The sequence below is a fragment of the Balaenoptera physalus genome (genome assembly GCF_965194825.1).
Source record: "Balaenoptera physalus genome assembly, chromosome: 12".
NCBI classification, from domain to species: Eukaryota; Metazoa; Chordata; class Mammalia; order Artiodactyla; family Balaenopteridae; genus Balaenoptera; species Balaenoptera physalus.
The window spans coordinates 57,038,031-57,052,713 of record NC_138897.1 but is presented as its reverse complement, the minus strand read 5'-3'; the positions used below and the strand labels follow the sequence as shown (position 1 = coordinate 57,052,713).

The following is a 14,683-nucleotide window of genomic DNA, read 5'->3' as shown; positions in this document are numbered from 1 at the left end:
TTCTTTTTTTTTTTTTTTTTAGAATAGTCCTTATCAGTGGCAGAAGATCCTTCTGTAGTATATTTTCGGTGCTGCCGTATCGCGACAGTGCCCAAGTTGGGTATGTATATGCATGCTTGTTTTGTAGTTCTCTGGGTGAAAACTTCTGACACCATGTGTATAATGTGACCACCCTTTCCATTTCAAAGAACTTGCCTTGCTTTGACACTGCAAATTTAGTATTTGTAAACTTGAAAGAAAAAAAAGTTCCACTTTCTTTTCAGCCAGGAAGCTTCCCTGTTATTGGTGTGTGTGTGCGTGCGTGTGTGTGTGTACGCGCGCATGTGTGTCCTTACCATATTGCCTGCTGTTTCTAAACGTGCATTTTGTCACCTCTTACAATTCTGTAAAGCAAGAGCAATCTGGGGCCCACCCATCCCTCTGGGCCTCATCAACTTTTGGAGAAAGGCAGCTCAGGAGAGGCATCAGACAAACCACGTGGCCATCCTGTGCCTCCTTGCGTTGTGGGCTGGGGGCTGGGTACTGACCAGCAAGCTGCACAAAGCAAAGTGGTATCAGGAACAGACCTGTGTGATTCGCCACAGGCCGGAGGACTGCACACTTCTCTAGGTCAACAAGCCCCTCCTTTGTTCTAAAAAGAAGTAAGTGAGGCTCTGACCTGGCAAAGCCCCCCCCCTCCTCATTCCACATCCCCGAAGTCTGTGCTGTTTCTCCGTCTGAGTCTGACTCCTTCGCCCCCTCACCTGGTCACTGCATCCGCTATTTGTGGTCAGGGAGCTGCTGGTATTTAGGGCAGGATGGTTCCCTGCGTAGGATGCCGGAAGCATCGTGAGATGTCAGCTCTGGTTTCTGCAGACTAAATACTGGTATTGCCCTCTGGTCATTGCAACAATGACACCCGAACACTGCCATTTATTCCTCTCCCGCCACCTTCCATGGGCTCTGCCTGGTCATCCCCCTTCACCATGACTTTCCCTTTCCCCCTGCAGACCTGTCAGACTTTCAGCCTGTTAAACTCACCATGGTCCTTATTTTTACTCTACACTGTAAGCTCCATGGGACAGAACATCGGGCATCTTTATTCATGGAATGCTGACTCAGCCATTTATTAGACGTGTGCCTTAAAGAGCAATAATAATCTTACTGTTCATTGAGCACTTACTTTGTGCCAGTCCTCTTCATTATCTGCATTCTCACGACAACCTTGCATACTAGGTGCTCTAAAAAATGTAACAGCAAATCCTGAGCTCTGAGGTTTGTAGGACCATCTGGGTGTGGCCAGCGGGCTGCCCTTAAGAGACTTCTACTCTACTGAGTAGAGGGGAAAAAAGAAAGGTTTTCTTTATCTTTTCAACCTGCTGTGGTCCTGGATCTGGCCACCCCTGAGAGCAGGCTTATTTCTTGGGTCAGTAGCTTGTACCAGCTCACAGACCTATGTGTGACCCAGAAGGCCAGTTCATTGATCTAATTACAAGTAATGGCCCCAGGGCTCAGAATGTTTGAGTGTGACTAGCCTGTAAGTGCACTTGCAGGAGATCTGAATCATCAGTCTGTCTGCAAGTACATCTTCTCACAGCAAGGACCTGCCTGCACACTGTGGTGCCAGCCTTATTTTTCTGGGCTTTCCTTGCTCACCTTTCTGATGAACGTATTCTGTCCTTAGCTATGTTCCATTTATTCATTTATTGAGGGCTTACTGTGTGACTAGGTCCTGGAGGTAAAGGTAGGGAAAGATGGATCTGGTTCCTGCCCTCCTGGAACTTACAGCCAAGAGGGAAGGCACATAAAAAATTCACATATGATTAATAACCACCTTTAATAATGGCTAAGAGTATTCAGTCAGGTGACTGCCATGTCTTCCTATCCAAGGACTCATTCTGTTTCTTTAACACAATCTGGCTTCTCCATATTTTCATCTTTGAAGTGTTCGTGTGAGTTTCATTCTTGAAAGATGATCTTATTTCCAAGTCCTGGGGTCCCCTCACTATGGTATCCAAGTGCTTATCTCCATTTTATAGGTAAAACCACTGATCCTCAAAACTTAACGTCTCAAACATCAACTTTGGGCCAGAATGGGAATTTTTAAAAAATAAATTTCAGGTGTGCAGCATTACAGTTCAGTGTCTGAGTGATCATCCCCGTGAGTCTAGTCGCCATCCGTACATTTCACCCCCTTTACCCATTTCAATCACCCCCCAACCACCTCCTCCTCTGGTAACCACTAGTCTGATCTCTGTAGCTATGAGTTTGTTTTTGTTTTATTTTGTTTCGTTTTGATTCCACATATGAATGAAGTCATATGATATTTGTCTTTCTCCATCTGACTTATTTCACTTGGCATAATAACTTCAAGGTTCATTCACGTTGTCACAAATCACAGGGTTTTTTATGACTGAATAGTATTCGTGTGTGCGCGCACGCGCATTTATGTGCCACATCTTTATCCATTCGTCCATCATTGGACATTTAGGTTGCTTCCATATCTTGGCTATTATACGTAATGCTGCAGTGAACATAGGAGTGCATATATCTTTTTGAATTAACATTTTCATGTTCTTCAGATAATACCCAGAAGTGTAATTGCTGGGTCATATGGTAGTTCTATTCTTAATTTTTTTTAGGAACCTCCATACAGTTTTCCATGGTGGCTGCATCAGTTTACATTTCCACCAACAGTGGAAAAGGCAAGGGTTCTCTCTTCTCCAATCCTCTCCAACGTTTGTTATTCCTTGTATTTTTGATAATAGCTGTTCTAACAGGTATGAGGTGATATCTCATTTTGCTTTTGATTTGCATTTCCCTAGTAATTAGTGATGTTGAGCATCTTTTCATGTGCCTGTTGGCCATCTGTGTGTCTTTGGGAAAATGTCTATTCATATCCTCTGCCCATTTTAATCAGGTTTTTTTTTTTTGTGGTTGGATTGTATGAGTTCTTTATATATTTTGTCAGAACGGGAATTTGAACCTGAGTCTGTCCAGCCTAGGGCATCCTGTGACTCTCTCTGGCCAACAGGTGAGACAAACTCTGTATTCACAGAAACCCGTCTGTGCAGTGGGGCTTTTATGATAACCGCCTCCCAGAAGTTAACTGAGGCTCGCTGGGTGCCTGGGATCCAGCACAGCGCCTGGCACAGAGAGGCAGGTGGGGTCCCTGGATTTCTTACAGCAAAAGAAATGCGGGGCTTCATGTGGAGAACTTAGAGACTTACAGTTTTCACTTGGGCAAATCACTTACCTTCTGTGAGCCTGTGCTTGGTCCTCTCTAGAACGAGGATGGAAGGTTACTACCTGTGCCGTTAATTTGAAGATCACTGCATTTTATGCAAAGCCCATAGGGATGCGTTGTAACTTAAATTACCTAGGAAGAGATCACCCAGAGTATCTCTGTTTGATATCCTTATGGAAATAAGAGGCCCTCCACATTTTGAACACCTCAGGGAAGTGCTAGCTGGCAGCCGGGATGCGGGGAAACGGGGCCTGTCAGAGCCCAGGTCTCCTCCCCACTGCTGGGAAGCCCTCGTGAGTTTCAGGAGGATATATCATAGGATGTGTCAGCTATTCTGCCCGATGGCTCCAGATAGAGAAGCAAAACCAGTGTGTGGGATCACAGGACATAACCTTTTACATCCTAGACATGAATAAACTCAAACACACTAGTTCTTCAAATTTTGTAGATGAGGAAACCATGGTGCAGAAGGGTTAATTTTCTGTAATAAAACACATAATCGGGTCCTGCATAATACCTAACAGAGGAAAGAGCATGCCTATTTCTGTAGCATATCCTCCTTAAGTTCTCACATAAGAAACTCTGAACAGAATTCAAAATACTGTAAATTAGAGGCAGGGTTAAGAAGCATTCTGCTTACGTATCAAATAGATAAACAACAAAGACCTACTGTATAGCACAGGGAACTATGTTCAACGTCTTGTAATAACCTATAATGGAAGAGAATTGGGAAAAGAATATATATATATATATTTATATATAACTGAATCACTTTGCTGTATACCTGAAGCTAACACAACATTGTAAATGAACTATACTTCAATTTTTAAAATGTAAAAAAAAAAAAAGCATTCTGCTTTTTAAATTTTTTTGATGAGCAGACATCCTATTTATGAATGTCTGCCGCATCATAATTATGATTTTTTCAAACTAATTATTGGGAAACAGCTGTGTTCAAATAATAAAAAATATTTATCCTAGTAAATTATACACATATATATTTTAAAGTACGATAGTCTGTGTGCATAGTAACTAATGCCTTTTCCACTGTGGAAAATTCCTTTGCTTTTATGCTAAAGTTCTCTCTGTGGCCAGGACATGAGTCTTAGAATTTCAGGGCTGGAAAGGGCTCTAGAGATGACATGGTATGGCCTCCATGCATCATAGCTCAGGCCCCTGGGGCCGCGGGGGGATGAGACTCACTCACACCGCCAGCAAACCCAGCAGCGCCAGAGCCCAGGACTCCGGCCACCCCGGCCTGCTGACATTGTGGTTTCCAGCTCCCGTGTTTCCGTTGTCCTTACACACGCATGTGGACTAGTTCGCATGTGCCGGATTATTCCAGACAAGCACAAACCCCCCGCTGAACGGGACAATGTACAGTTCCAACTTCACTGTAAGAAAGTTTTAAAAACAGGAAACTCAAGAGTTCATCCACTGTGTACTTGAACCTCCCTTACATGGAAAGCATCTATCAGGATGGCCTTATCTCTTTCCGGTTTTGTTTTCTGGCTTCTTGTGCTGTGCTGGAGCTTCCCAAGTCCTGCCCTCATATCTTGGTTCACCCTCCCCCCCGACCCCGACCCCAAAGCTTTGTTCTTGGCTTTAAACTGAACTGAATACTTATTTTGGCTCCCAACATCAGGTGACTAAAGCGGACAGGACAGTGTTAGGAGAGGTTTTACCATTCATTCTTGCATTCATGCATTTGGTCATTTCTTCTGCCCCTAGTGAGTGTGAGGCCCTGCTGGAGGCTGGGAGGGTGCAGGGGTGAGTAAGACCTGTTCTCCAGGAGCTTATTATTGAACAAGGAAGCCAGACATGTGAACGGCCAGACCAAGACAACTGGGGAGCCTCAAAGAGGCACTAGAGAGCGCTTTGCCCCCAAATCTTGATCAACATCCACATTTACAATAAATCTACAATCTTCAGTAAAAGCCAGATGTTTGCTCTGTAAAGTCTCTTCAGCCCCGCCTACCCCTCCAAGTACATTGCCATCCCTGCCTGCCTTCCACGTAGACATTCAGGTGCTAACACTGCACAGCAGACTTCATTCATTCACCGCACGAAGTCTGTTGAACCTACTGTGTTCTAGGCAGTATCCAGGGATACAGTGGTGAACAAGAAAATGCCTCTTTTCCCATAGAGCTCACCGTCTAATGGTAGGAGACAGAAACAAGCGGGTAAACAAACTAGCCGTCAAGCCAAAGAGCAAACAGTTGAGTCCTACGCAATGTGCAGCTGGAGCACAGAGGGAAGAGTTGAGTGAATTCGGACAGAGGGATCGGGGAGTGCTCCCCACAGAAGGGGGCGCTTCAGCTAGATTGCAAGTGTGAGGTGTCGGAGAGGTGGAGAAGGATATTCCAGCCTCAGCATTGACTTCCAAGGATGTTCGAGGACACTCTGGCTCATGAACTTCCGGGCAGGGTCTCCATAATGCCTGACCTGTTGAGAGAATTCCATAAAGCGCCATCCCAGCTGGAATCCCACTGCTGAGGACACTGCAGGGTTCAGGCCTGTGTAGTGAGGGGAGGGGGAGGGAGTGGGGACAGAAAGAAGGGAGCTGTGCTGAGAGGCCTGGTCCTGGGATGTCACTGTCACAGACCCACCACCCAGCCTTCCCTGGGGTCTCGGTTCCCTCACTGTCCAATGGTGAGGTTTGACTACACTCTCCAAAGATCCTGCCAGCTCAGAATGCTTGCCTCTGTGTTCGCATCCTCGTCCGCTTTGCTAATGTGGAAGCTGTTAAGTCTGGCTGAACAAGGAGTTTATGAATGAAACATACTGTTCACGTTGCCCATCCACCAGCCATCAGCTGCTTTTAGACCTCACATCTGAATAATTATTCTCTGTGCAGTTTTTTAAATGTACAGATCTAGTGACGTTCTGCAGTCTTATTTGGTACATTCTATTCTGGTACGGGCTAAAAGGACAGATACTAAAGCAACCCAGAGTTGAGAACAATGTGAAATGTTTGGAGTCATTTTGCATGCTACCAGATTTATACAAAGCTGACAATAGGCTTATTCACAAAGCGATTTCCAGAGCTTCTGCTTGAAGCAGACCCCTCTGATTGCTTACCAACTACAGCAGTCTCCAAACTGTTCTTCCCTGCCTTGATTTACAGATACAGCTATCGGAGGAAAGAGCGTATTTCCTTAGGATTAGCTGATTGTGTAGTCAAATATTGCGTGAACATGACAAATGCAGGTAATAACATAAGCTGAAAGGTAAATAATGCTTCCAGTGTTCCCGGCACTGTTCTGAGAGCTTTATAAACATTTGCTCATTTAATTTCCACAACAACCTCAGAAGGCAGATTCTCCAGTTATCATTTTACAGGTGCAGAGTCTGGGGCAGAGGGAAACATGGCTGCAGCAGCAGAGGGAGGAGGTGGGGCAGGCAGGCTGGCTGCAGGTGCTGCTCTGGGGCCAGCTGACCCCCCAGAGGCCGTCCCGAAAGCGCTAATGCCCAGTGGATTCCCTGCAGCATCTCTGCTTTGGGGCTGGGCTTGCTGGCTCAGGACCAGTGACACGCGGGCTTCACTGGCTGACAGATGAGCACTGGGTGACGTGGAGCTCTGTCATGTGCCGCGGGAGGGCCACCTCCTGGGGACCCGGTGGCCATGGTGCTGGGTGGTGGCTTTGGAGGGTGCCCATTTACACTGCAGCCTGGGCTCCTCCAAGGGCAAACCCCAGGCATCTCTGGGTGGCGTCTTGGGTGGAAAGTCATCTGTGTAATTCTCCCACCTGGGTATTTGTCAACTGTAGAACAGGAAGGCATATGGCGGGGTGCGGGGCAGGGGGTATAGGCATGTTCTCCAGGTGTCGACACTGTGCAGACACCTGGGCCGTGTGTGGGCGTCACTGGCTTGCGACCTTGATGGGCTGCTGGCTCACGTCTCCCCAAACCTTCGCAGCCATGCCCGGGTCACCCCACAGGCACCACCAGGAAGCAGTTCCGGGACAGGTAAGGGTCTTCTACTGTCTTCATACTATGCATAGAAAAGGCTTCTCTTTGAGAAACTGTGCCGAACAGTTACATTAGAGGATTATTATTCGCAGCACCAGATATGTCTTCACTTTACAAAAGGCTTGGTGACAGGGCTTTTGACGATTAAGAGCTTTGTTTCCTTCTTAATAAGCTTTCTTATTTTATTTCTTAAAATAGCGTTGGATCTACAGAGTTTGCTCACGCACAGCACTTCAGGAAGTCTTCCATTAGATGAAATAAGATGCTTTTAATCACTATCCTTTGTCGCCGCTCTTTCGCTTTAGGATTTCAGAGTCGTGCCTGTTGCCTGAACCCACAGGGGCGGTGATGGGCATGGAGGGGCAGAGCGCAGGGTCGGGTACACTCAGACAGCAGGATCCTCGCTGACGGTTGGGGTGGGAGGGAGCGGAGTTAGGATAGTTCACAGAATGTCCAGGAATGACAGAGAAACCAGTATGGACACCCAGGAACAACCCAGTGGGCGGCCGTGCAGCCGGGACAAACATGCAGCCCAGTCCGGGGCTCCTCCTGTGGAAACGCTGCCGTTGATGCCTCCACCCGATGCCCGACAGACGCCCTGATCTCCCCGTGTCTTACTCACTTCTGTCTCCCGGCTTCACTGAGTACTCCCATGCCAGAACCTGGGTCACCCGCGGGGGTATGGGAAATGCAGTTTTCAGCCCTCCTGGGACTTGTGAGCCAGCCTTGGGCTCTGCCACCGTGACTCCCTGCAGAATCCACCTGCCCCCGAACTGGACCTGGGGAGGCCACCAAGGGAGTCCAACCCCCAACCCAGCATCAGCCCTGGGAGGGAGCCCTCCGGGAGGCGAGGGTCCACAGGAAGGGTCCTCAGGGGGTCCCCTCCCTCCCCGCACCACGCCTCCCTGAAAGGAGACACGTTCTAATCAGACTCCATGGATAACTAAACCCCAGGACTCTGAGCTCAGCCGCAAGCAGCACCACCAACCTGCGGCCCTCCAGCCGGGACCAAACCCGGCCCTCTCCTCCAGGCCGCTTGCTCAGGCACCCCTCCCCAGGTCCTACCGCCCCCCCTCCCAGGCCCCGCAGGAGTCCACTCATGTTCTGTGGGGCCTTCGCTTAGGCCTGTCGTAGCGCTCACACATGTGTTTAACCTCTTTGTAGCTTGTCCTCACCCCCCTGAGGGCGTGACTCTGTCTTAGTCCAACAGCCGTCTCCACAGTGCTCAGTGCACAGTACTCCTTCCTGTTAAGCTTGTTGAACGAATGAGGAGAAGTGGTGTTTCTGAGGACTGTCCCCAGGCTATTAAAAGCGGCTAGTTTTATGAAGATGCATCACTGCCCCAGCAAGTGACGGCCACGCCCTCTGCGTCAGCAGGAGCAAGGGCTGTTTCTCAGGGGCCCTCAGCCCGGCACCTCGCCCCTGCGGCATCTCCGTAGAAGTGGTGCTGGGCAGTCAGGAGGGAGGCCCTGGGCGGTGCTATAGCAAGGGTGCTCTGACATGGACCTCAGGGCCCTGCTTCCCTGCGAGTAACTGTCACACCCTCAGTGAAAGCTGCTAAGCCCGGTGACGACAACAGAGGGCTTCCAGCTGCACCCGCGTGCAGGTGCCGAGCCCCATCAAGGTCCCCCAGCCCGACCTGCCTCGCCAGGTGTCTCTCCCACGTCCGCCTCACAGCCTGGACGGCACCACCAGCCGGGCACGCGGTGCTCCTTCAGAGTCACTCACAGATGCTGCACCCTGCACGTTAAACCCCAGAGCGCCGAGGCCTTTTGCTGAGGTCACGCCTGGCTTCTACAGTCTCTGCCAACCTCGGAGTTCCCTGGCTTTCAGCGGCTGGCTTACCCGGCCCTCAGCCAACTCAGGTTGCCAGAACGTCTCGGAACCGGCATCATGTGATCACAGTGTAAGTAACAGCCCCATTGTGAGCAGAGCGACACGTGATTTTCCTTTCACGTTTCCTGCTTTCGCTTATGGCAAGGGACACACTTCGGATTGAATCTAGCGTAGCGTTAGAGGGCCGTTTTCCCAGGTCAGTGCTGGGGGGAGGGGGGACCTTCATCCCGTCACTGGAGCCCCTCTCCATGTCTGGGGGGTGAACCGAAGCCTCTGCCTTGGTCCTTCTCACCACCACCCACGCGCACGCACGTGCACAACCTGGTCCTCACTGCCCTGCCCTTTCTGTGGCCCCGTGTGGCCATCTGTGCTCGGGTGCACGTGTCGGGAAGATGCTGGGATTTACTGGCACGCTTAGATTGAAGACGGGCTACAGGCTGTGCTCACTCCTGTCAAATAAACAGCACTTGAGCCCACAGTCCCACGAATCATTACCAGGGATGGATTGCCTTTCAAAACAGCAGGCCTACTGGCTGAGCTGGATGAGCAGAAGCTACTTCCGAGGGCGTGGAAGTCCTTGCTGGATGTAAGGGCATCGCAACTTCTTCTCGGGGTGTCTCCCAGCTAATTCGTTAAAGGACATGTGGCATGGACCATTTGCCAGCTAACGCCCGTTCACGTGAGCTCATTGACAGGGAGCGCTCTTCAGATCCGAAGACAGACTTTTAGAGCGAGAAGGACCTCGGAGACTGTCTAGTCCTGTGGTTTGCAGACTTTTTCTTTTTTCCCTGAAAAAAACCATTCTTCTGACACAGGTTTACACAGAACACCAGTAAATAAAACCCCTAACATCAGAGTTATTCCAGAAAAGTGGGAGTGGGGACGAGAAGCCCACTCATGTCCACTCTGTCCCTCATGGCCCCATCAGTGAAACCACAGCCCTTATCCATCCCTGAAGCCAGGAGCCATCGGCATGGGAGAGAGCTGGTTCGGACAGGATCCTTGGTCCCAGCAAATTAACTAACCTTTCTGGTCCCAGGCTTACTCACCTATAAAATCGGCTATAATGTCAACCTCAGAGTTCTGAGAACATTAACTGGAAAATTAGGTATGAACACTCAGAGAACCCGGCCAGCCTGTTAGTAGATACTCATTAAATGTTAACTTTGGTAACATTTGGTAACACAGAGCTACTTGAGCAGTCTTTCTAGATGTGCCCCAACATGGCAAATCTCAATCCTGTTCATAGTGAGGTAGCCAGTGAGTGTTTCTACAAACAAAAGGGATTCATCTGCAGCTCTGCTTTTTTACTTGGTCTTTACGTTGTTTTCCTCAATGGTACATGCTTATTTTTAAAAATCGGGAAAGTACATAAAAATAAAAGGAAGGCTAAAAATTACTGAGGCTCACCTCAAAGGCATCATTAACATTTTGGTCTATTTCCTTCCAGTCTTTTTTTTCCCCCTAGTGCATGGGCTTATAGGGAATATGACAAGATGATTGTTTTGTTTTGATCTTTCTTGCTAGTGCTAAGAGGCCCTGCCAAATCCCACCTTTCAAAACAAGCTATTAGAAGCTGGTTGCTGAGAAGAGGAACAGATGTTGCCTGCCTTTTTCACTATAACTGAAACATCAAACCCTCCATAGCTGTAAACACTCTTCTCAGATTAAGCTTGTAAATTATGCCATTTTCTGGGAAGAGTCCCAGCCTTAAACCAGCTCCTCTTCTCTCAACCAGTTGCCAAGGCCTGTCTGAGTCTCGTTGCCTTTTATCCACATTAGTCATTGCCTTCTCTTTTCTAGCGTGGATTTGTGGTTTGGCTTGGCGACCCTCCACTTATGAAATGGATTGCAAGCAAGATGCTCGACTTTCCTAAGTAGGCAAACCCCACTTGATCAACAGGTCATCCACACCTCTAAGACCACTGCCCCTTCTCCTGCTCCTTAGCCCTCACCCCATCCTCTGGGCTGCTGTGCCATCACCATGGGACCAGGAGTGGAAAATCTGGGAGCTGTAAAGGAATCTATGAGTTCAGAAGTAGAGAGAGCGAGAGGAAATTGTGAAAAAATAGGAACAGCTTGGAAGGAAGGATCCTGAGAAGGAAAAGGAGGCTCAGAGAGGGAGGTGGAAATAAGGCAAACTTGACCTCTTTTAAAATGTTATGGGGCTTCCCTGGTGGCGCAGTGGTTGAGAATCCGCCTGCCGATGCAGGGGACACGGGTTCGAGCCCTGGTCTGGGAAGATCCCACATGCCGCGGAGCAACTGGGCCCATGAGCCATAAGTACTGAGCCTGCGCGCCTGGAGCCTGTGCTCCACAACAAGAGAGGCCGTGATAGTGAGAGGCCCGCGCACCGCGATGAAGAGTGGCCCCCGCTTGCCGCAACTAGAGAAAGCCCTCGCACAGAAACGAAGACCCAACACAGCCAAGAATAAATTTAAAAAAAAAAAAAAATGTTATGGAGGGTCAGCCCCAAACCGGGAAACCACGAGACAAACCCAACTTTCTCTTATTTCTTCGCCCTCTTACCCCCTCTGACCTGCTGCTCCTGCAACCACAGCTCTTGCTGGTACTCTTGGGCTGGTTCAGTTACATTGTAGGCCAAAAGGGCATTGTGTGGGCTAATGGCCATTTATAACATCGTGTCAGTGGGAAGTGCATTCTGAGTTCCAGAGGGCCGACTCGTAAGCTTTGGGATAACAGCCCACTGCTGAGGGGGAGATGCAGGCATCGTATTGAGGACCAGCCCCAGGACTGTGCATAAGGGGAGTGACGTGGGTGCCCACATGCTCTTATTTCCTGAAACATATGGACATCAGTAGGCATTTCTGTATGTACGGATGCAAACAAAAGGAATTAGGAATGAACCCAGTTAACCTGTGATTCGGGGCTATGTAAAATAACCAAGCTAGTGATTTCAGCAAGAAACAGTTTCTGAGACGTGTGTGGGTACAGACCCACTCAGATAACCACACCTGATTGAAAGTCACTGGGTCAGTTTTATTATAAACACATCAGAGACCGTGTGATGAAGAAAATGGCGTCCCAGTGGAGCACAAGGTAGCTCAGGGGGCGTGTTTTAAAATAGCAGCCTCCACATGGTGTTTATGTCCTTAGCTTTCTGGCATTGGGGCATTTCAGATGAGGTCATCCTCTTGAGTCCATTTCCTGAGCTGATCATTTAGTGACACAGAGAACAGCTTCTTCTATTTTTAGAGAGGGCCTCTAGGCCTAAATGCTGCCTGCCTGGCTCCCAGCCCATCCCCCCCCCCCTTCCTCCCCACCCATTTTCCCCAAAAACATCTCTTTTCGTTGTGGAAAATTGCACATTCACAAATCGTGTTTCTTTCCTCACACCAAGCATATTTCCACCCAGAGACAGATTCAGGAATGAGCTCATGGATGAATCATGCTATTACCCCGCTGTTTATAGGAGCTGCCTTTAGACAAAGATTTTGGTGTAAGCTGTATCACGGTCCCTTCATGGTCTGCCAGTTACCGAAGGGGGGTAGAGGGGTGGTTTATCAATGAAGTGCTGAGTGTGTGAGGGGCTGGACTTCTGCTGGACTGAAAGCTGCTTGGATTTCACTTTTTCCTGTCATTCCTGGGCCTTGTTCCATCGACTGAACTGTGATATTATAATGCTCTGCTCTGATACAAGGAAGCAGACCCAATCCAAGATGGCAGCTGTACGGTATCTGAAGAAGCGACAATTAGGACCACTTAGACTATGATAAATGCTGTGTGGTTGAGTTCCAGTGGATGTATGATCTCTTAATTAAAATGAGCTCACAAGTGGTATTTTCTTTCCTAATCCAGCTTTCAAGCTTTGCTTTCTTTACAGCAAATCTCTCATTTTTTTCTTTTTTAGGACCCAGAAATCCTGTTAATATTTAACTGGCTTTTTTTTTTTTTTTGAATTTTTGAATTTTATTTTATTTATTTTTTTATACAGCAGGTTCTCATTAGTTATCTATTTTATACATATTAGTGTATATGTGTCAATCCCAATTAACTGGCTTTTACATTATTTACACATCAAAGTGCTCAACCTATTGTGGTTCTTTAAAGAGCAAGTGCCCGGTTTAGCTCCGGGCTGGCATTCCAAGGTCTTGACTTCGGGGCTCCATGAGAGGAATGATCAGAGACACAAGCCAGGCCATCCCCACCTTGGAAGCAGAAAGCCCTGGAAACTAGTTAATTGATCACACACACACTTGTTCCATCTACTTCCCAGGTGTTAAGTATTTAAATCTCTTTTTTTTTTCTTTTTTAAGTAAGAGGAATTTTGGTTCATTGCTCCCTAAGGAAAGGGCCTTAGCTTGAATTTCTTGTTATCTCATAGGGAATCTTATTTGATCAGTTCCATGCATTATGGCTCGGTGAGATTTAAAAAAAGGAAACGAAAGATCATTTTGCCTATTACACGAGATGAAATCAGGAGTTGGCCATTGTGTGATGAATAGCGACCTGGGTAACCCCTTTTGGGCACCAGGATATCTAGACTGGCCATCTGCTCGGACCGGATGACTTCACAACTGTGAAATCATGTACATTCACTTTATGCCGTGGGAGCCAAAACTAAGAGGTCCAGGGGGTTTCCAGCCATGAAGCTACAGGCTTTCAGGAGAGCTGCATTAAATGACTTCCAGTGCTGTCCTGTGAAGGATGGGTTTACACCCCCAGAAAGAACCAACCTACATTTCTGCTCCTTGCTTAAGGGTACAACTGCTGACTGGCTGTGTCCCCAAATGCGTTTTCATCTTCTGTTTTAATCTCCCCCCAGTCTTCTGAGAGCCCCTCCCCCATCCCCCCTTGAACCGCTGCCATCCACTCCCCAACCCATCGGCCACATGTTGTAAAAAAAATCTTTGAGCTGCGTTTTCAAAGCATGTTTGTTGCCTACAGCCTCTGCAAAAGTTAACAGACTTGAATAGAATGAGAAATGAGCTCTTGTACCTAAATAAGTCAGAGCCGTAGCATCACCCAGGCCTGTGGAAGAGAAGGAATCAGGCCTTTGCATTGTCCAGTTTCTTAACTAGTGGTCTGTTAGTGCATCTGCCCAAATGAGATTTTCTCCTATGATCTGACTGACCATGTTTGTCTCTGAGTGCAAGCTACAGCATTTAAACCTTAATGCATACAGTTTTGGACAATATCCACATCTGGTGTTTGAACTTGCCTTCATTCCATTTTCAGAAGGAGGTAGAACGTAAATAAATTAATATTTGAACTCTAGAGGTATCTGGGAAAAGATAATCTTCTTGGCTTTTCAAAGAAATAGAAAAGTCCAACTTCAGTTTGCTTTTAATTACTTTCAGCTGCAGTTCTGTTATCCAGCTCAACCTCTTGGTACTGGAGGGTTAATGCTGGCATTTGAGCCAAAGAGATATTTCTATTTTCATACACCATTTTAATGAGAATTCAAAAGGATCATCTTAGAAAACATCAAGGTTTTATCACTACTCCTCTGGAACTTCTGCTTAATTCTTTTTTCACTGGCGACTCTCTTTGGGTGAACCAGCAGCACCATTCAGAATTCCCTTCTGTGGTTGACTTCATCCCTTGGCTCCCAAAACAGTGGGGCATCAAGGACCACAGGTCTTTTGCTTGCTTTACACTTACATGTAAGTCCTGAGCAGTTACTTT

General features: G+C 47.8%; 1 protein-coding gene across 3 annotated transcripts in view; it reads left to right on the top strand.

Annotated features, from left to right (window-relative positions):
* Nucleotides 1-14,683, top strand: part of CABLES1 (Cdk5 and Abl enzyme substrate 1) — a 107,004-nt gene that overhangs the window by 63,959 nt on the left and 28,362 nt on the right. For 2 of the 3 annotated variants that reach the window (XM_082418690.1, XM_082418692.1), the window contains exon 4: nucleotides 23-100. The exons of the other annotated variant lie outside the window; for it this stretch is intronic. In XM_082418690.1, the coding sequence (XP_082274816.1) occupies nucleotides 23-100 (78 nt within the window). The remainder of the gene's footprint in view (nucleotides 1-22; nucleotides 101-14,683) is intronic. 3 annotated transcript variants of the gene reach the window in all.